The sequence below is a fragment of the Thalassophryne amazonica genome, chromosome 17, assembly GCF_902500255.1.
Source record: "Thalassophryne amazonica chromosome 17, fThaAma1.1, whole genome shotgun sequence".
In the NCBI taxonomy this organism is placed as follows: Eukaryota; Metazoa; Chordata; class Actinopteri; order Batrachoidiformes; family Batrachoididae; genus Thalassophryne; species Thalassophryne amazonica.
In genome coordinates this window covers 30,580,833-30,602,265 of record NC_047119.1, presented here as the reverse complement: position 1 = coordinate 30,602,265, position 21,433 = coordinate 30,580,833, and the positions used below count along the sequence as shown (strand labels likewise).

Sequence of the window (21,433 nt, the reverse complement as noted above, 5' to 3'; positions counted from 1 at the left end):
GTTAAATAACTTGCCCCTTTGGATGACTGTAGAAGGAAATGCTTCAGCAGTTGGGTCATTGCATACAGACCCCGTTTTGGTAAATGTCTCATTGATTTACTCCAGTAAAGCCTGCTTCTTTATTAGTGTAGCATTCCACCCATGAAGATCAATCAATCAATCAATCAATTTTTTTATATAGCGCCAAATCACAACAAACAGTTGCCCCAAGGCGCTTTATATTGTAAGGCAAGGCCATACAATAATTATGTAAAACCCCAACGACCCCCTGTGAGCAAGCACTTGGCTACAGTGGGAAGGAAAACTCCCTTTAACAGGAAGAACCTCCAGCAGAACCAGGCTCAGGGAGGGGCAGTCTTCTGCTGGACTGGTTGGGGCTGAGGGAGAGAACCAGGAAAAAGACATGCTGTGGAGGGGAGCAGAGATCAATCACTAATGATTAAATGCAGAGTGGTGCATACAGAGCAAAAAGAGAAAGAAACAGTGCATCATGGGAACCCCCCAGCAGTCTACGTCTATAGCAGCATAACTAAGGGATGGTTCAGGGTCACCTGATCCAGCCCTAACTATAAGCTTTAGCAAAAAGGAAAGTTTTAAGCCTAATCTTAAAAGTAGAGAGTATAAAACCAGATCTAAGTGTTGATGCAAAATTCCGCACTCTGTCCGCTGTGTCGGGTTTCCAGTGTAAGATTTAACACCTTGTGTAATGCATTTGGCCTGCAGAGCGTCTCACTGGATCCCCGTGACATGTGAAAGCATGCACACACTCGGTTGTTTTATTTGGAGCTGAATGTGACTGTGTTGTTTACCCTGCCTGTGTGCCGGGATGTACACGCTGTTCCTTCACATATCACAAGGCTGTGATTTCTCTGCACAAAGACCTCTGGTATGTGACAAGACTGTAAAGGTTGTTGTTGAATGAAACTGTCTGCTGGCTGCTTTTTGAGTCATTCTGGACACTCCCAGGACATAAATAAAAATAATTAGCATTTTCTCCTGCATGTCCCAGTGCAACCAAGGCGGAATGCCCCAGGCTGGTTCAGCGCCAAAATTCACGCTTATTGGGCAAGTGTTCATATCTGGTGGTTGAGTATATAGTGTGTCAGAAAAGCCTCACAAAAACAGAGTCAGAGCTTCCTTCAAACCAAAGCTGTGAAAGTAAAACCATCGCTGCCTCACGTCTCAGTCATCAATCTGAGTTTGTTGCTCAGGGAGGAGCTACAGGATCTGCAGTTTCCTGATCCCTTCTTTTGTCTTGGAGGCTATTTTCTACCAGCATGGGTGAACGCAATAAAGTGTTAGCTCGTCCAATTTTTCGCAGAGATGTGAGCTGGGATCCTTTCCCAAACTGGACACAACCGAGCCGCATCTTCACGCAGGATGTTGGCCTCCCTCCATTCCTGGATTCTACTGATCTGGACTGGCTAGACTGGGCAAAGAGGAGACTGGTATCTTTCTCCTGGCCCAGGTGCACGGAGACTCCCATCCTGCCTTTATTTAGCCAAAAGGATCAAAGGCAAGTATCCAGAGCAGTGTCAGAGGTCATGACGGGCCAGAACAGCTGGAAGATCAGCCTGGACGTCAGTCACTTCTCTCCAGAGGAAATCACAGTCACGACGCAGGAGGGCTACCTGCAGATATCAGGTATCATCAGAGATGAAATCTTCAAATAAAATCAATGCTGAATCAAGATCATCGTCGTGTGCCATGTAATTCACAATTATTTGTAGACAAAGTCTTATTTTGCTCTTGTTTTTGCTTCAAGGAACTCATGAAGAAAGGCAGGACGCGCACGGACTGGTTTCCAGATGTTTCACTCGGAAATATAAGTATGTTTTCTCGGAGAAAAGCAAGGAAATATTTCAAGTTCATTCACTATGGACTCATTAATAATACATATTACATACGATATCAATAAAACAGCTAACAAAAGGTTAGCTTATTATTATTATTATTATTGCTATATTTTAACAGTCCTTTTGGGCAGAGTTTTGTGTGTAAATTTGCACGCTAATGAGGGGAGCATATTTAGGAGCCACCATACTGTATCACTGTAGCATTGAATGGTGGAAAGTGCATAGCTACGGCACAGCTCCCTCATGATTAGTACATGTTGCAATATGAGTGTGACAATAATATTTGCCAAATGTGCATACAATAACAGAATTTTAATTTTGAAGTTTTTCCACAGATGTCAAACCTTAGCAAGAATGGAACAATTATATTTGCACTATGGGCACTTCATGTGGAGTACATGTTGCAGTATGAGTGTGACAATAATATTTACAAAAATATGCATAATAATAAGGTATTATTGTTTTTATTATTATATTATAGTTCTGACTGTTGTTCATGCTTAATAGCAGAAAAGGTTCATATTTATAATATAGATACCTCATGTGGAATACATGTTGCAATATGAGTGTGACAATAACATTTGCAAAAATATGGATAAGGTATTATTGTTTTTATTATTATATTATAGTTCTGACTGTTGCCCATGCTTAATAGCAGAAAAGGTTCATATTTATAATATAGATACCTCATGTGGAATACATGTTGCAATATGAGTATGACAATAATATTTGCAAAAATATGCATAATAATAAGGTATTATTGTTATTATTATATTATAGTTCTGACTGTTGCCCATGCTTAATAGCAGAAAAGGTTCATATTTATAATATAGATACCTCATGTGGAATACATGTTGCAATATGAGTATGACAATAATATTTTCAAAAATATGCATAATAATAAGGTATTATTGTTTTTATTATTATATTATAGTTCTGACTGTTGCCCATGCTTATAGCAGAAAAGGTTCATATTTATAATATAGATACCTCATGTGGAATACATGTTGCAATATGAGTATGACAATAATATTTGCAAAAATATGCATAATAATAGGTATTATTGTTATTATTATATTATAGTTCTGACTGTTGCCCATGCTTAATAGCAGAAAAGGTTTCATATTTATAATATAGATACCTCATGTGGAATACATGTTGCAATATGGTATGACAATAATATTTTCAAAATATGCATAATAATAAGGTATTATTGTATTCTTATATTATAGTTCTGACTGTTGTTCATGCTTAATAGCAGAAAAAGATTCATATTTATATATAGATACCTCATGTGGAATACATGTTGCAATATGTGTGTGACAATATAATTGCAAAAATATACATAATAATAAGGTATTATTGTATACTCAACAAAAATATAAATGCAACACTTTTGGTTTTTGCTCCCATTTGTATGAGATGAACTCAAAGATTCTAAAACTTTTTCCACATACACAATATCACCATTTCCCTCAAATATTGTTCACAAACAAGTCGAAATTTGTGATAGTGAGCACTTCTCCTTTGCTGAGATAATCCATCCCACCTCACAGGTGTGCCATATCAAGATGCTGATTAGACACCATGATTAGTGCACAGGTGTGCCTTAGACTGTCCACAATAAAAGGCCACTCTGAAAGGTGCAGTTTTGTTTTATTGGGGGGGGATACCAGTCAGTATCTGGTGTGACCACCATTTGCCTCATGCAGTGCAACACATCTCCTTCGCATCATCCGTGAAGAGAACACCTCTCCAACGTGCCAAACACCAGCGAATGTGAGCATTTGCCCACTCAAGTCGGTTACAACGACGAACTGGAGTCAGGTCGAAACCCCAATGAGGACGACGAGCATGCAGATGAGCTTCCCTGAGATGGTTTCTGACAGTTTGTGCAGAAATTCTTTGGTTATGCAACCGATTGTTCAGCAGCTGTCCGAGTGGCTGGTCTCAGACGATCTTGGAGGTGAACATGCTGGATGTGGAGGTCCTGGGCTGGTGTGGTTACACGTGGTCTGCGGTTGTGAGGCTGGTTGGATGTACTGCCAAATTCTCTGAAACGCCTTTGGAGACGGCTTATGGTAGAGAAATGAACATTCAATACACGGGCAACAGCTCTGGTTGACATTCCTGCTGTCAGCATGCCAACTGCACGCTCCCTCGGAGTAACATGTTACCACATAAATGCTGCTATAATATCTGAACAAATGTCCCTATAAGAGGATCTAAATTTTTCTTACCATCATTTAAGCAGGGGTAGTGGTCAAGTGGTTAGTGCACCGGGTTTCAGTGTGAAAGGCTCCTGGTTCAAGCTCCACCTCTGCCACATTCTCCATGTAACGTGGAGTTGCATCAGGAAGGGCATCCGGCGTAAATCTTGTGCCAAATCAACATGCGGCTCCACCTTGGACCTGCTGAGTAAAAAGGAAAGGAAAGGAGTTGCTTTTTACCAGTTGAACATTTACATTCATGCCATGGGACGTCATGTTGTGTAAATGTTGCAACAGTATTGTCACAATAATATTTACAACCTAATAAGGGCTCTTATTTTTGCTGTTCTGGTTATAGTTCAAATATGCTCACCTGTGGAAGATTCATTTCACATCCTGGGTACTTTATGTGGAGTAGAAAGTGCTTTATATTTTGTACCTGCAGTGACATTCTGGGTGTGTTGAGGTTTACTTTTGAACAGTTCCACTACTGTCTTTTTCGCTGTAATTCCATGGAGGAACAATGTGCTCAGGACCCAGTCTACGTCATAATTTCTCTGATTTGATTCAATGTCAATTTATTTTCATTTATACGTATAGCGCCAAATCACAACAGAGTTGCCTCAGTGCGCTTCACACAAGTAAGGTCTAATCTTACTAACCCCCAGAGCAACAGTGGTAAGGAAAAACTCCTTCTGAGGAAGAAACCTCAAGCAGATCAGACTTAAAGGGGTGACCCTTAGGCCATGCTACAGACATAAATTACAGAAAAATTCACAGAAACAATTCACAAAATGAATATACAGGAAATGCTGTTGGTGCACAGGACAGGAGGGTCGCCAGCACAAATACAACTCCCATCTCTGGATGGAGCTGCAGCTTAAACAGAGAGAAAAAAACAGAATCAGGCATCAGAAAGACAAGAAATACAGTATAATTTGCCAGCATTAAACAACAAGAAAAACAGCAAATACTAAGGTGATTGCAGGTCACTGGCCCTAAGCTTCACTAAAAGACCCAGAGTTTAGCTAAAGTTGAGGTCGGGGCACGCTCTGTTTACTAATAAAATGAAATGAAAGAGTAAAAAGCGTAAAACAAAACGATACCAGTATGCTAGCCATACGAAAGGGAAAATAAGTGCGTCTTAAATCTGGACTTGAAAGTCTCCACAGAATCTGACTGTTTTATTGACACAAGGAGATCATTCCACAGAACAGGGGCACGATAAGTGAACACTCTATGACCTGCAGACTTCTTATTCATCCTAGAGACACTAAGTAGTCCTGCACCCTGAGAACGCAAAGCCCGGGCCGGTACATAAGGTTTAATTAGGTCAGCTACATAGGGAGGTGCCAGTCCATGAACAATTTTATAGGCTAGGAGCAGAACCTTAAAATCTGATCTCACTGGGATAGCAAGCCAGTGAAGGGATGCCAAAATGGGTGTAATGTGGTCGAACGTTCTGCTTTGTGTCAAAAGTCTGGCCTGCAGCATTTTGAACCAAATGGAGAGCCCTAATGCTGGACTGTGGTAAACCAGAAAATAGAACATTGCAGTAGTCCAATCTAGAAGAGATAAATGCATGATTATTGTACACTGCACAATTAGTCCTAAAAACAAAGATAATAATGTACTGTACAGTACAGCAAAAATACCCTTACCAAAAAATAGTACTGATAAGTATATAAAAAGTAAACTAGAAGTATACTTGAAACATACTTGCATATACTACTTTTTGGTAAGGGTAGACTTTGGCAGAAATAAATAAATAGGTTCACTTATTTGCATGAAATGCCCGAGATACTATTTATTGATATATTTTCTTTTCATTTCTTTCAGGCTGCCACACGGGGTGGACTTGCAGCACATCGGTTCATCGCTGTCAGGTGATGGTGTTTTGTCCGTAGAGGCCCCCGTCCCTGGCACAACCACTGGTGACTCAACTGGTGAAATGGTCATACCCATTCAGATCAGACAAAAGAAGGAAGATGGAAAGTGAGACCAGAGAGCAGGACATGTGGTGAATCACACACTAGGTGTTGCTGTGGTCTGGAACTTTTGCAATAAAACACTAGTTTTTAACAGCTTGCTTACACAGATTCACTGTGACAATCAGCTTGATGCTCTGCGAAAAGATATTATTTTGGAGTAGTAAATGAATGCACACTCCTGAGTGAAATATCAGAACTGACTCTTCTTTTAGTTTTTACTTAGAAAATGACTACATGTGACAAACAACACGTTAATTATTTCATGTAGTTATACTTTCTGTATTACAGTATATAAAATACATTGTCCTGTAAGTGCCGAATATACCCAAATTAACAGCCCTGTCTTTGAGTATTTTAACAAAAAGGCTCTGTGAATAGCAATAGTAGAAGGTGATGTGAGTTGATAACCTTACATGCATGTTTGTGTGGTTTTTGGGTGTCCTACATACCCCTACTAACACAATGTTAAGTGGGTATCAGTTTAATCGTGATATGACAACAAGGTACAAACCAATGACTTGACGTTTCAAATAATAATGGGATGCTATCATGACAAGGTCCTAAAAGGTGCGAGGGATTTAGTGGACTCACCAGTGTTTCTCAGAGGAGGTATTTCATCTCTGAGGGCACTCTGAATATGACCCACTGGATGGGTGGTTTGATGGAAACTGTGGACTAAATGAGGAGCTGAGAAGGTGGACTCTGATGGCACTGAGGGTTGATAGGGAGGTATTTAGTTAGACCAATGTGTCAGCAGGTGATTTGCCATCTGTGGTCTAGTGACATTTGGCCTGCTTACAGACAAGCTGAAGCAATGCACTCCTCCAAACTTACCTCATCCCACCTCATTTGCCATTTTGACTCTGCTTCACTCTCCTGGTGAAGCACCTTTCAGTGGTTTCTAAAAGCTAATCCTCCTCCCAGGATACTAAATCTCGCCAGTACCAGGGTTCTAACAACTGATCCACCAGTAAACTGCAAGCCACCAAATCTGAGACTGCAAAAGTTGAGAAATAGCTGAGGAAAGGTAAAGGTGCAGGGATCTGTGGTATTGGGACTGGATTCCTTAATACAGTTCAAATGCTGTTCTCCTGGTGTGAGCAATCTTTGCTTCCATTTGGAAGACTGTTATCATCCCAGCAGACTGGAAGAAAGGATTTGCTGTTCCTCTCTGTAAAGGAAAGGGTAGTCACGAGGATTTCATAAAGTTCAAGGGTATTAAGCTGCTCTCTGTGTTGCGTAAGGGTCATTTTCAACATGGTTCAGTGTTAGGTACTTACTGCTCAGCAACTGATCCAGTTTGGCCTCATGCCCAAGACATTAACCACTGATTGTATCCTAGTTTTGTGAATGCTTACTGGACACAATGGAAATGTCATCTTATTTGTAGCCTGGGTTGATTTTTGCAAAGCACTAGACCATCGTGGGTACCCACATACTGTTGTTGTACGGAAAGCCCTCACAGTATGTGGGTACCCACGATGGTCCCTGGACAAAGTGCAGAAGTCCCAGAAAACAAAGAGACCAGATAGACAGGAGACGGAGACAAGAAGAAGAGGAGTGTCTCCCCCTTATTTAGCAGGAGTAGGGGAAAAACTACAGAGGATCTTCAGACAGCACAAAATCCCAGTTTACTTTAAACTGGTTAACACCTTGAGACAGAAATTAGTTCACCCTAAGGACAGGATCCCTAGTTACAAACAGAGCAATGTAGTGTATTATATCAGATGTCTGGAAAACTGTAATGAACACTACATAGGTGAGACTAAGCAACCTTTAACCCCTTAATGCCCATCGTCGCATATATGCTACAATCTCTGACTCAAATATGCAACTTACCAAATTGACCTGTATGCCCGTTGTTGCAAATTTGCAACATACCGTAATTATTATTATAACATTATAACATAAAGTCATTAACAGAATACCCAATATTACTATCTAGTTTTTGTGCAAAAGTGAAATTAATAATATCAACATTATTTACCATCTACTTAAAGGCAAAAACACACACAAAACATTTTTTTATATACAGCTATATAAATTCGGGCGTTAAGGGCTTAAACAAGAGGCTATATCAGCACCGCAGAGAGGTCGCCAGTGGACCTCAGTCTGCAGTTCATCTCCACCTGAAAGACACTAACCACACGTTTGAGGACAGGGAAGTTAAAATCTTAGCTAGAGAGAAGAAATGGTTTGAGAGAGGTGTCAAGGAAGCATTCTTTGTAAAACAGTTGAAACCCAGCCTTAACCGGGGGCGGGTCTCAGACACGCTTTGTCCCCTGTTCACAACGGGGTACTCAGGTCAAAGCAGTTTCAGTCTTTTGTTCATGGTAATGAGTCATTCACGTCATCAGGAGAGTCGTCAAGGGAGCCATGAGGGGAGGCTTCCATCCCATCATTAGGAGGGTGCTAACTAGAGCACAATAGGTGCTAATTAGAGCTATTGTTTAGTCACTAGCCTATAGCAGTCGGCCTCTCGGTAGGAGGGGTCTGGTTAGGTTAAAAACTCCAGCTTTTGTTGGCTTCTGGTTTATTCTTCTCTACAAGAGTCAAGACAGAAGTCAGACTACCAGAGCAAGAATTTTAGCTGAGGAAGCTTCCGTGATTTGAAGCGAAACGTCGTCACGTCAAGCAACCCAGTCCAGTCGAAGATTCAAGCTTCTCTACTATGGAAACCACCTGGACAACTGAGAGCCTACACAGAAACGCTGCTGAAGCTGATTTTGCCAGTAATGCCGTGATCTATGTAGAATCAACAGATACCCTGACTGGAGCACTTGAGAAGAAGAAGTCTGAGTGCTTGGGTGTGTGATGGTCTTTGTCTTGCATCAAGAATAAGATCCAGGCTTTCAATGACTTCCTGCACTTAGCCATTAGAAGTGTGTCGGTGAAAGTGTGGAATTGTTGAGAGATTCTTCAGAGATCTCTGCAGTGACATTAATGTTTCTAGGAACTGAAACTTTGAGATTGAGAGGCATCAGGGAAGAATTTATAGAGTCATGAGGTCATTGGACAGAGGTGTTTGGAGATGCTGATGCCTTTGCAGGAGAAAAAAGGTCAAAATCTTTAGCATCAAGGTGCTTCCAGTATTATTGTGTATTACAGAGAGTTGAGGCATGCTATCTATATTGTAAAGGAAAGATAGCTATGGCATTTTGACAGTGTGTTGTGATTCTCTGGGCATGTTCTAGCATGCAGGTGCCTCAGTGTTGAGAACCCAAGCAGATGTTGCTTGGGTGCATCAGATGGATGGCTATTTTCAGAGGGTAGAGATGGGCTGATCATCTGCCTTGGTGGTTGTCATCCAGGTCTCAAGATGGTTCCATAGTGTGGTACATTTTGCAATACAAGCACCTCCTCCCAGACCTGACCTGAGAACTGGATAACTGGGTTGAGATTTGAATCAGATTTGGTGCAAAAAAACAAATTAAAAATGTGTTTCCTATTCCAGGGTAACTGCACTGGTTATTTCATTTTCATGTTTTGTCTTTTGAAGTTGAACCCTTTAAGAAAAAAAGAAAAAAGTGTAATCTTCCACAAATGCTACATAGCATCTAAAATATACATTAAAAAAACTTTTAAACATTGTGTCATTTTGTGTCTGTTTTATTGCTCTTTCATTTGAAACAGATTATTTTAAGGAAGATGTTTATCCTTTAATAAGTATATCATTAATATCACTGGCTTAAATACTGATTAGAAACTACAGTATTTTCCAGTCTGTTTATGTATCTATTAAAAACTGACAGCTTTTACTATTGTACAAACCCATCATATTGAAAAAAAAAAAATCATTTTGTAGATAGTAAATTTAAAGGATGTCAGTAACATCATTATCAGGAACATAAATATGTGAAGGATAAATATAATCTGAACTCATCACACTTAATAAATAGCTTAAATTAAAGAAAAAATGCTCAACTGTCATATATAACAATAGTACAGTTGAAGTCATTATGTTTTGGAAGGTTCTTATTTTTTTCCTGTACAATTTGTGCATAAATTTATAGCTGTGAGCTGAATGACTTTTTTAGAATTTGTATCTTTTTGCAAGATATCCATCTTAACCAAACCTTCAAAATTTATAAATAATTTTTTTAACTTAATTTTTAACATAAAACACCAAAAATTTCTTAATTTTAATTTTTTTGAAATTTTATTTTATAAAAATTTTATTCCCCTTCCCAACAGCCAGGGGCTGTGAGCATGGACCGGGCCGCCAGGCCACCTGCCCTCGACTGCCACCCAGTCCTCTCTGCACCCGACCCCCATGGCCCCCTCTGCAGGTGGTGAACCCACAGGAGGGCGGGCCCACGTCACTCTTTCGGGCTGAGCCCGGCTGGGCCCCATGGGCTAAGGCCCGACCACCAGGCGCTCGCGTGTGAGCACCAACCCCAGGCCTGGCTCCAGGGTGGGACCCCGGCTCCGCCATACCGGGCGACGTCTCGGTCTCATTGTCACTCGGGAGGAGCTCGGAGTCGAGCCGCTGCTCCTCCACGTCGAAAGGAGTCAGTTGAGGTGGCTCGGGCATCTTTTCCGGATGCCCCCTGGACGCCACGCTGGAGAGGTGTTCCGGGCACGTCCCACTGGGAGGAGGCCCTGGGGAAGACCCAGGACACGCTGGAGGGACTACATCTCTCGGCTGGCTTGGGAACGCCTTGAGGTTCCCCCGGAGGAGCTGGGGAGGTGTGTGTGGATCGGGAGGTCTGGGCGGCTTTGCTTGTGCTGCTGCCCCCGCGACCCGACTCTGGATAAAGCGGAAGAAAATGGATGGACGGATGGAAAATTTTATTTAATAAAAACATTTCAAAATAAATATCAACATCCAACGCTGAAATGTTTAACAACAAGAAAAACAGGTGTTTGTGATGTTAAACATTTCTACAATGTTGGGAAAGTGTAGGAACACGGACCCACAACAGGGGGCGCAAATGAACGGACAATGGAGTAAGTCAAAATAACAAGCTTTACTGTTGTGAATGTGAGCAACGAATACAACCAATCACAGCAATGGACAACAGTCACTTCACAAAAGTGTCGTGTGGGCAGGCTCGAAGATAGGAGACGCCTCTCCAAGGTAAGACCGGAACCACACGGCTTCCTCCGCCACAGGAACCCGGGAATACTGGAGCCGCCAAGTCCCGAACTCCCAGGTGGCCACTGCCTCCGCGTGTCGGACCTGGTACTGCTGGCGAGGAACAAAGGACAGTTAGATGGGGGCGCGTTTGCACCCAGGACTCCGAACAGCAGGGAAGTTACCTCCACCTCTCGTTGGAACAGTAATCCACAAACTAAGCACAAATCCAAAAAGATACACTCCGTAGCTTTGATACGTTACCTCTCTGGTAGAAACGATATCTCGGCGATGAGGTGGAGATGCCGTCCTGCTGATATACCCCAGTGATAATTGCCGTCAGCTGTCTCAGGTGATGGGTGACAGCTGTTACCGAGGCTGCTCCTGTGGGGCGGCGGCGCCCTCTGGTGCCTGGAGCCCGCACTCCAGGCAGGGCGCCCTCTGGTGGTGGTGGGCCAGCAGTACCTCCTCTTCAGCGGCCCACACAACACTACAATAGATGTTGATATTTATAAATGTTTTTTTTATTTACTTTTCTCAGTTGTACTGACATAAAATAAAATCTACATCATCTTAAACACACAGCAGCTAAAATATGCAATAATGACATTTTAAATTGAAGTACTAATGACACCTACATGAAAGACACGTCAGTAAAGTTGTGATCAGACCAAATCAGTCAAAAATAAATAAGTGAACTCCGCCACCTGGTGTTTCATCGGAGTATTACATAATGATAAATTTGAGAGGTGTTGACTTTTTACTTAAAATAACTTACGAGGAGAAGCTGAAATATGCTGAACTCATCTTGGACACTGTTATTGATATTATTTTATTATTTTTTAAATAAAAGTTATTTTATTTGTGTGATTAACACCTTTATTGAATGCATTCACTGTCAGTGGTGGAGGCAAACTCTTTACTGAACAACTGGTCTGGTGGGCAGAAATGAAAAAGAACTGATCCCAGAGCAAGAATTCATGATGAACTGAATGATTAAAAAAAACTGACAGTGAGCTAAACTGCAGAATGTAGCTGTGAACAAGCTGCAACATGCAAGCCGACAATCCAGAAAACGAATCAAGAAGCAAATGAACTCGTCTTTTATGTCGCTCAAGTCAAGAGATCCAGTTCTGCAAAATGACACAACCTATCATCACTACAATGTTGTGCCGGAGTCAGTGGCACTCCAACAAAATGATACAATTGTCAGGGCATAATCATCACAGAATGTTCCAGGAATATTTGCTGAAGGTCCATGTGCATCCAACCATGATAACTGGGATGGATTTTGGATCCTGACACTGTGCTCAACATTCTACCTTCATCAGCTCATTATGTTTGAATGTGGCCCCTAAGCAAGTGTTTTATCATTCATTTTAATGATGAAGAAATATTCCATTTTGGTTTTAAGTTTCAAAATTCAAATGCCCTTGACCCCAAACCAAATTACCTTACACCCTAATAGGTTTCGCTCTCTCTCTCTCTCTCTCTTTCTCTCTCTCTAATACCTGCAGTAAAACTGAAACCTACTGAGAGAATCCACAAACTGGTGGAGTGTGAAGAGGGAATGAGCAATGGCACTGGAGGACTTTTTCTGCTAAGATGAGTTTAGTGGCGTAGTGTACGGAACAGTCGGTGGTCATAAATGTACACTCAACAAAAATATAAACGCAACACTTTTGGTTTTGCTCCCATTTTGTATGAGATGAACTCAAAGATCTAAAACTTTTTCCACATACACAATATCACCATTTCCCTCAAATATTGTTCACAAACCAGTCTAAATCTGTGATATTGAGCACTTCTCCTTTGCTGAGATAATCCATCCCACCTCACAGGTGTGCCATATCAAGATGCTGATTAGACACCATGATTAGTGCACAGGTGTGCCTTAGACTGTCCACAATAAAAGGCCACTCTGAAAGGTGCAGTTTTGTTTTATTGGGGGGGATACCAGTCAGTATCTGGTGTGACCACCATTTGCCTCATGCAGTGCAACACATCTCCTTCGCATAGAGTTGATCAGGTTGTCAATTGTGGCCTGTGGAATGTTGGTCCACTCCTCTTCAATGGCTGTGCGAAGTTGCTGGATATTGGCAGGAACTGGTACACGCTGTCGTATACGCCGGTCCAGAGCATCCCAAACATGCTCAATGGGTGACATGTCCGGTGAGTATGCCGGCCATGCAAGAACTGGGACATTTTCAGCTTCCAAGAATTGTGTACAGATCCTTGCAACATGGGGCCGTGCATTATCCTGCTGCAACATGAGGTGATGTTCTTGGATGTATGGCACAACAGTGGGCCTCAGGATCTCGTCACGGTATCTCTGTGCATTCAAAATGCCATCAATAAAATGCACCTGTGTTCTTCGTCCATAACAGACGCCTGCCCATACCATAACCCCACCGCCACCATGGGCCACTTGATCCACAACAATGACATCAGAAAACCGCTCACCCACACGACGCCACACACGCTGTCTGCCATCTGCCCTGAACAGTGTGAACCGGGATTCATCCGTGAAGAGAACACCTCTCCAATGTGCCAAACGCCAGCGAATGTGAGCATTTGCCCACTCAAGTCGGTTACGACGACGAACTGGAGTCAGGTCGAGACCCTGATGAGGACGACGAGCATGCAGATGAGCTTCCCTGAGACGTTTCTGACAGTTTGTGCAGAAATTCTTTGGTTATGCAAACCGATTGTTTCAGCAGCTGTCTGAGTGGCTGGTCTCAGACGATCTTGGAGGTGAACATGCTGGATGTGGAGGTCCTGGGCTGGTGTGGTTACATGTGGTCTGCGGTTGTGAGGCTGGTTGGATGTACTGCCAAATTCTCTGAAACGCCTTTGGAGACGGCTTATGGTAGAGAAATGAACATTCAATACACGAGCAACAGCTCTGGTTGACATTCCTGCTGTCAGCATGCCAATTGCACGCTCCCTCAAATCTTGCGACATCTGTGGCATTGTGCTGTGTGATAAAACTGCACCTTTCAGAGTGGCCTTTTATTGTGGGCAGTCTAAGGCACACCTGTGCACTAATCATGGTGTCTAATCAGCATCTTGATATGGCACACCTGTGAGGAGGGATGGATTATCTCAGCAAAGGAGAAGTGCTCACTATCACAGATTTAGACTGGTTTGTGAACAATATTTGAGGGAAATGGTGATATTGTGTATGTGGAAAAAGTTTTAGATCTTTGAGTTCATCTCATACAAAATGGGAGCAAAACCAAAAGTGTTGCGTTTATATTTTTGATGAGTGTAATTTCACATAGTAACAGGTTTTCAGTCAGGTGATTCAGAACCATGGAGAGAGACAAAGACTGACTTGTCTTTCAGGGTTTCAGCACCAAGGACAGAGGAGCCATTGTTTGAAGTCTGTCGCCCTCCAGCTGCAAAATGTAAAGTATTAGAAGGAATAATAATAATAATCCATACATTTTCTATACCCACTTACTCCAATTATAGGTCACTGGGTGGGGGTTGGAGCCGATCCCAGCGGAACTATATATATATATACACATACACACAGGGGTGCACATAACTGGTACTCATCTTGCTTGTATGTGCAAAAAAAAAAAAAAAAAAAAATCATTGATGCACAACAGAGGGAAACACTTTTCCTATAATCTGCCATTGTTTTCCTCTTATGACACAGTTCGCTTGTGTTTTCTGCTGTGCATCATATAGTATTAGCATGGACAAGCACCATGAGTACCAGTTATGTGCATGCCTGTATATATATATATACACACACAGGGGTGCACATAACTGGTACTCATCTTGCTTGTATGTGCAAAAAAAAAAAAATCATTGATGCACAACAGAGGGAAACACTTTTCCTATAATCTGCCATTGTTTTCCTCTTATGACACAGTTCGCTTGTGTTTTCTGCTGTGCATCATATAGTATTAGCATGGACAAGCACCATGAGTACCAGTTATGTGCATGCCTGTATATATATATATATATATATATATATACACACACAGGGGTGCACATAACTGGTACTCATCTTGCTTGTATGTGCAAAAAAAAAAAAAAAAAAAATCATTGATGCACAACAGAGGGAAACACTTTTCCTATAATCTGCCATTGTTTTCCTCTTATGACACAGTTCGCTTGTGTTTTCTGCTGTGCATCATATAGTATTAGCATGGACAAGCACCATGAGTACCAGTTATGTGCATGCCTGTATATATATATATATATATATATATACACACACAGGGGTGCACATAACTGGTACTCATCTTGCTTGTATGTGCAAAAAAAAAAAAAAAAAAAAATCATTGATGCACAACAGAGGGAAACACTTTTCCTATAATCTGCCATTGTTTTCCTCTTATGACACAGTTCGCTTGTGTTTTCTGCTGTGCATCATATAGTATTAGCATGGACAAGCACCATGAGTACCAGTTATGTGCATGCCTGTATATATATATATATATATATATATATATATATATATATATATATATATATATATATATATACACGTATATATATATAAAATTATGAAACAGTTTCACATCATATATTTGAAAGTGCAATGCAATACAAGACTAAATAAAACACAAATAATTTAACAACTAAACAACTTCCAAAAAAAAAAAAAAAAAAAGGAACAGGTCACAGGCAAGAATAGAAGCAGATATGATCACAGTTAGTATCATGAGCTCAGCCTGTCATAACTGGCAGAAAAAAAGTCAGTTTGAAGTCTTGACTTAAGGGTGATTCTTAGACTACGGGCACTTATTATGTCCTTTGATCATATTGTATGAAAAAGAAAAAAGGGGAAATTTCACACTTTTATAGTTATCTTTACAATGAAAGTGTTTTAAGAAATTTGTTCTAGTAGTCTATGATGACTTTTTCACCTTTTTTCAGCATCATTATATGCAAATATTGCCGTTTTGTGCTTGTCCCACATCCAGACTTTTGATCTTCAATGATAAAAATGAAAGGTAAAAAAACGTTTTTTCTAATGTTTTAAAATATCTCTGAATAAAATATCAGTGAATAATCAAAACATAATTGGGGTATTCAATGTCATACAACTGTTGTGATTTTTTTAAACAAAATGTAGTTGTCCCACACTATTGCCGTAATTTCCACCACAACACTGTAATGTCCCGTTAAACAGTTTGTATGAAAGATTGTTTGGGTAGTTTCTATGGAGATAAACAGTGACATCAGAGCACATGTATATAGCGCCAAATCACAACAAACAGCTGCCCCAAGGCGCTTTATATTGTAAGGCAATGGTGTGGTGGAAATTACATTTACAAGGACAATAGTGCCCGTAGTTAAAGAATCACCCTGAAACGTCTCAACTGAATGTGACTAATTAAACCTGGTGGGCTATTACTAAATACTAGAGCATGATAGGTAAGCTTTCTACCACCTGCTAACTTTTTCCTTTAGCCAAGGAACACGTAAAAAGCTGGAACTGTTATGTGTCGACGCGGGTTGAGGAGCGGACCTGCGTCTGACAGAACCCAGCGATAAAAATAACCAGAAAGCGGTTCCAAAACAAAACAATTTATTTTTTACCCTCTTTGGTGCGTAGCAATGTGTACAAACTAAACAGCGTCTTTCTGCTGGTGGAGTGACTGTTGGCACGCTCTCCAGCGTCCGTAAGGATCTAAGCCCGGCGCTCCTGGACCCACTACCACCGCCAAACACTCCCCAGGTGGACACGACGAACTGACTCTCTGTGAAGCAAAGAAGAGGTGAGGTAAGTTAGCAGTTACAACAATATCTTTCAAAAGACACACGCCATCAGCAACACATTCTGGTCTATATCTTTTTAACTTTATGCAAATGAGCAGCTTCTCACAACAGGTGGAGGATCACTTATCCGCATGCCACAGCAGTGAGAAGCAAGCTGCACAATTCTCATCTCAATTCAAGTATACTGTGTAACAAAACACCAAGTTACTATCAACAATTAGTCAAACACTTAATCACCTTTAATGTGTGCTGACAGCATGTGTCCTCACCCTTCCTTGCTTCACGGGCTCAATGTGTCAAACCCAGGCGCGGTCCTCAGCGTCTCACAAACGAACATCACAAGGTCGAGTTCCCGGCAGTTCTGCTTGAATCACACATGACTTAAATGCAGAACGCCATCCAATTATCTGCTTCAGCTGACAGTCTTTAAGGCTGCATGTGAGCACCATTCACAGGTGCTACACATGATGTTGATGAGGGTGAGGACTCTTCAGCCAGCACCTTCTCCACAGACAAATCAGTTTCCATGCCACCTGAAGAGCAAAGAAAAGAAAAGAACACCAAAATATCCAGCCACACACCCCAACACACAACAGGAACGCTGAGAATCAAACAAATTTAGGACAGTTCACAATTCTTTAGGAATTTATATTCTAGCAACAAAACCCTGAAATATGCCCTCACATGAATATGGAGACAGTAACGGGATGCCAACCTGTATAGGCCCATTGGTGCCAGTGCTTATGCCGGATTCAGTAGTATGAAGTAGATAGAAGTCTACAACTCCTCCTTGATGTTACACCAGTCTGACTTACTATTTATTTATTAATTTATTTTATTTATTTAGCTACTATTTCATAATATTATCACATAATAATTTCGTGATACCATCACATAAATGTAATACAGTCCATGACGGTATTATGAACTAATAGATTAAATCACTTTTTGTGATGCCATCACTAACTGGTGTGAGATCAGGTTGCCCTGGTGCAGGTTGCCTTCCCCATCAAGGCTGGTACTCATTTACAGGTGGGTTTACTGGAACAATGCAGATAAAGTGTCTTGTTCACAGACGCGAACAGGTTGTCTGACCAGTAATCAAAGTCACGTCTACGTATTGGCTACTCTACTATGTTAGAGTTATACTATGACTGAAATTCCTAGACCTGGTCAGAACTCTAGTAGCCCCATTCTGAATCTTTTGCAATCTTTTGTTTAACCACTATTACTGTTAGCACTATTTTTACCACTACTACTACTAGTAGTAGTACAGGTGAATATGGAGCTGGTCTACCAGTATAAAGACCTGGGATTGAATCTTGCTTATCCTGCCTGTCTGTGTCCTTGGAAAAGACACTTAATCTGCATTGTCCCAGTCAATCCAGCTGTAAATGAGAACTACCCTTGGCTAGGGAAGTAACCCGCATTTGACTGGCATCCAGTGTTGCCAAAGTAACTTTGAAAAGTTGTTTTATTAGTTACTTTATATGGTTACATTTTAGAGTTACTTTATACAGTTACTTCATTAGCAGCTGTGGACTTGGAAGCTGCTAAATGTAACTAATAAAGTGACGAGTAATCTAACTTATTTTTAGTTACTTAGCTGATTAGTTACTTTGCTGATTACTCAATCTTAAGAGTAACCAATTTAGATTACTAATTACCTCATTAGTTACATTACTTGCTTGCAAGTTGTCGGCAGCTGCTAATCAAGTAAATGCATAAAGCTACGCACCGGCCCGGGCTCTCAGGGTGCAGTACTACTTAGTGTTCCTAGGGTGAATAAAAAGTCTGCGGGTCACAGAGCTTTCTCTTATCGTGCCCCTGTTCTGTGGAATGATCTCCCTGCATCAATAAAACAGCCAGATTCTGTAGAAACTTTCATGTCCAGACTTAAGATGCACTTATTTTCCCTTTCGTATGGTTAGCATACTGGCAACGTATGTTACTATGCTTTTTACCCTTTCAAAATCATTTCATTAGGAAATGGAGCGGGCCATGGCCTCAACTTTATCTAAAGTCTGGGTCCTTTAGTGAAGCTTAGGGCTAGTGGCCGGCAATCACCTTAGTATTTCTTCTGGTTTTGTTGTTGCTTAATGCTGAGAAATTCTACTGTATTTTTTGTGTTTCTGCCGCCTGATTTGTTTTTTTTTCCTCTCTGTTTGAGGTGTGCCTCCATCTAGAAATGGGTGTGGTGGCTACTTCTGCAACCCTTCTGTCCTGTGCACCAGCACGGACTCCAAAAATTTCCTGTATTGTCAATTGTGTCGGTAGCATGTTCCAAGCAGTTGGTCACCCCTTTGAGTCTGGTCTGCTTGAGAGGGAGTTTTCCTTACCACTGTCACCTGTGTGCTTGCTCTGGGGGTTGGTAAGGTTAGACCTTACTTGTGTGAAGCGCCTTGAGGCACCTTTGTTGTGATTTGGTCAGTGTTGCCACAGTTACTTTGAAAAAGTAATCCAATTACTGATTACTGATTACTCCTTGAAAAAGTAACTTAGTTACTTTACTGATTACTCAATTGTAAAAGTAACTAAGTTAGATTACTAGTTATTTTTTAGTTACTGCCGACAACAACCCACGTCAACATGACAATGATACCTGTTTTGCCAAAACTCACTTTATAATCACCCTTTCTTGACTTCAATGAAAATAAATACTTGTTTTATAAAAAGTAAAATAAAGACCTCTTTCTTGACCTCATATTTAACTGTTGACAGCACTGTAACAGTAAAACTTGCAATTTCAAACCTACATTGTTTATAAATGTAGCTATTAAATTCTAACATTTTTCTAACATTTAAATTCTCTCTAAACATTTTACTTGTCGAAATTATTATTATTTTAAGCAATATTAGTAGTTGTAGTAAAAAACAGCTTCAAAACTGGACCTTTAATCTAGGGGTGTTGTGGGGGAGGGGGGGCACATCCCTCCCCCACGCCCCCATTCCATCTAGATTCGCCCCTGCTTTGGCGTTTGAGCACAAAGAATGGATAACATTTATTTATGCAGAAAACAGGACCAGATTTACAGGTAAAAAAGTTTTATTGCATTTTCTCATCATATGGTCCTCAGAAAGAGAGTTTAGGTGCATTTGAGTGGAAAATAGTGTTAGTTGTTGACGCATCGCGGAGGATCAGCTGTTTTTAACGAGCAGATACAGAGCAGCTCAGCTCAGAATTCTAAATAAAGGAGGGAAAAAAGTATAAAAATGTCTTTGTAAAGCTCAGTGCAGGTGTGCTGATCACCGCGCTTTAAGAGGTGAGGACGAGCTGCTACAGAAAACCGCGGATGAAAAGCTCACAGCTCTGCTTAAAGTGGGCAGTTCAGTCAAACCCCGACCTCCTGCCCACGGACCAAGTTTAATGCTGCTGTCGACCCACAATGAAAAATAATAATAACGCACAGTGACATGGAGAAGTAACTTTAATCTGATTACTGATTTGGAAAGATTAACACGTTAGATTACTCGTTACTAAAAAAGTGGTCAGATTAGAGTAACGCGTTACCGGCATCACTGGATTTGGTGCTATGTAAATTAAATGAATTGAACTGAAGCTGCTAATGAAGTAACTGTATAAAGTAACTGCATAAAGAAACTACAAAAGTAAATAACAAAGTAACTTTTCAAAGTAACTGCAACACCACTGACATCCCATCCAGGGGGGAGTTATTGAGTCTCCCCTGCTTCATGCTATGGAATCTGGAGATAAGCACTGGCACCAACAGGCCTAGGGGCCTATAGTATAAGCATTACTTCTTCTTCTTACTTCTTTATACTACTATGAGGTAAATTAGAGAAATGTACAGTTCAGTAAACAATTCTGGAAGAAACAAAGATGAATTAGAGTCTCTGCATCAGCCATAGGCAAAACTGTTCGAATCACTGCAATGTTATGGGAATGAAAAATGTCATTTTCAGTTCTGTTCTAATCTAATCTAATCTAATCTAATAGACGTTTGACCAAGACTGGTCGAAAATCATGCTATTCCACTATATTGTACAACTGGCCTACAGATAGCAGCCAGTGTTTTTAAAGATGTCTGTCTAACAGAGCAGGTATCTCAGTCTTCTTTGAGTTCACATGTAAAATTTTTTTAAGACATCTAATTTCCTTTTTTGTTTTACCCAGACAAGCCACCAGTTAAACCATTTGAGCCACATTTCTGTCAATAACAGCCATTTACATCTGCATGTCATCACCGTAACAATGACCATTAATCCATGACTACCTGAACAGGAGATTGTATAGAAAGGTAGGATAACTGTGGACCCACAACTGAGCCCTGAGGTACACCATAGTTCTCTGTGCAATATGCAAACATAATGTTGTTGTTGTTGTTTAAAAAAATAAATGCATTGTGATTGACCAAATCAAAAGAAGGATCAATTTTTTGTCTGAGGCAGTCTTCTGTACTCTCTGAATGCTATTATAGTTTCCTGTCCTTTTCAGGTAACACATCTTTAAAATGGAAATGAACTCATAATCTACCTCAGCGGTTCAACACAGGCAAAACCTCATACTCCAAGTTATATTTCCTTAAAAATCGG

General features: G+C 40.8%; 2 protein-coding genes across 2 annotated transcripts in view; both read left to right on the top strand.

Moving 5' to 3' along the window:
* Positions 1 to 1,034: 1,034 nt before the first annotated feature.
* LOC117530002 (heat shock protein beta-1-like) lies at positions 1,035 to 6,195 on the top strand. The gene is made up of 3 exons (XM_034192931.1): positions 1,035 to 1,644; positions 1,766 to 1,829; positions 5,906 to 6,195. The coding sequence occupies exons 1-3, from the start codon at positions 1,278 to 1,280 to the stop codon at positions 6,063 to 6,065; spliced, it is 591 nt and encodes a 196-aa protein (XP_034048822.1). The 5' UTR covers positions 1,035 to 1,277; the 3' UTR covers positions 6,066 to 6,195.
* The window catches only part of LOC117530000 (serine/threonine-protein kinase TAO3-like), a 32,892-nt gene continuing 15,738 nt past the window's right edge, over positions 4,280 to 21,433 (top strand). Inside the window, exon 1 of the mRNA XM_034192930.1 lies at positions 4,280 to 4,294. The gene's annotated coding sequence lies outside the window, so the exon portion shown is untranslated. The remainder of the gene's footprint in view (positions 4,295 to 21,433) is intronic.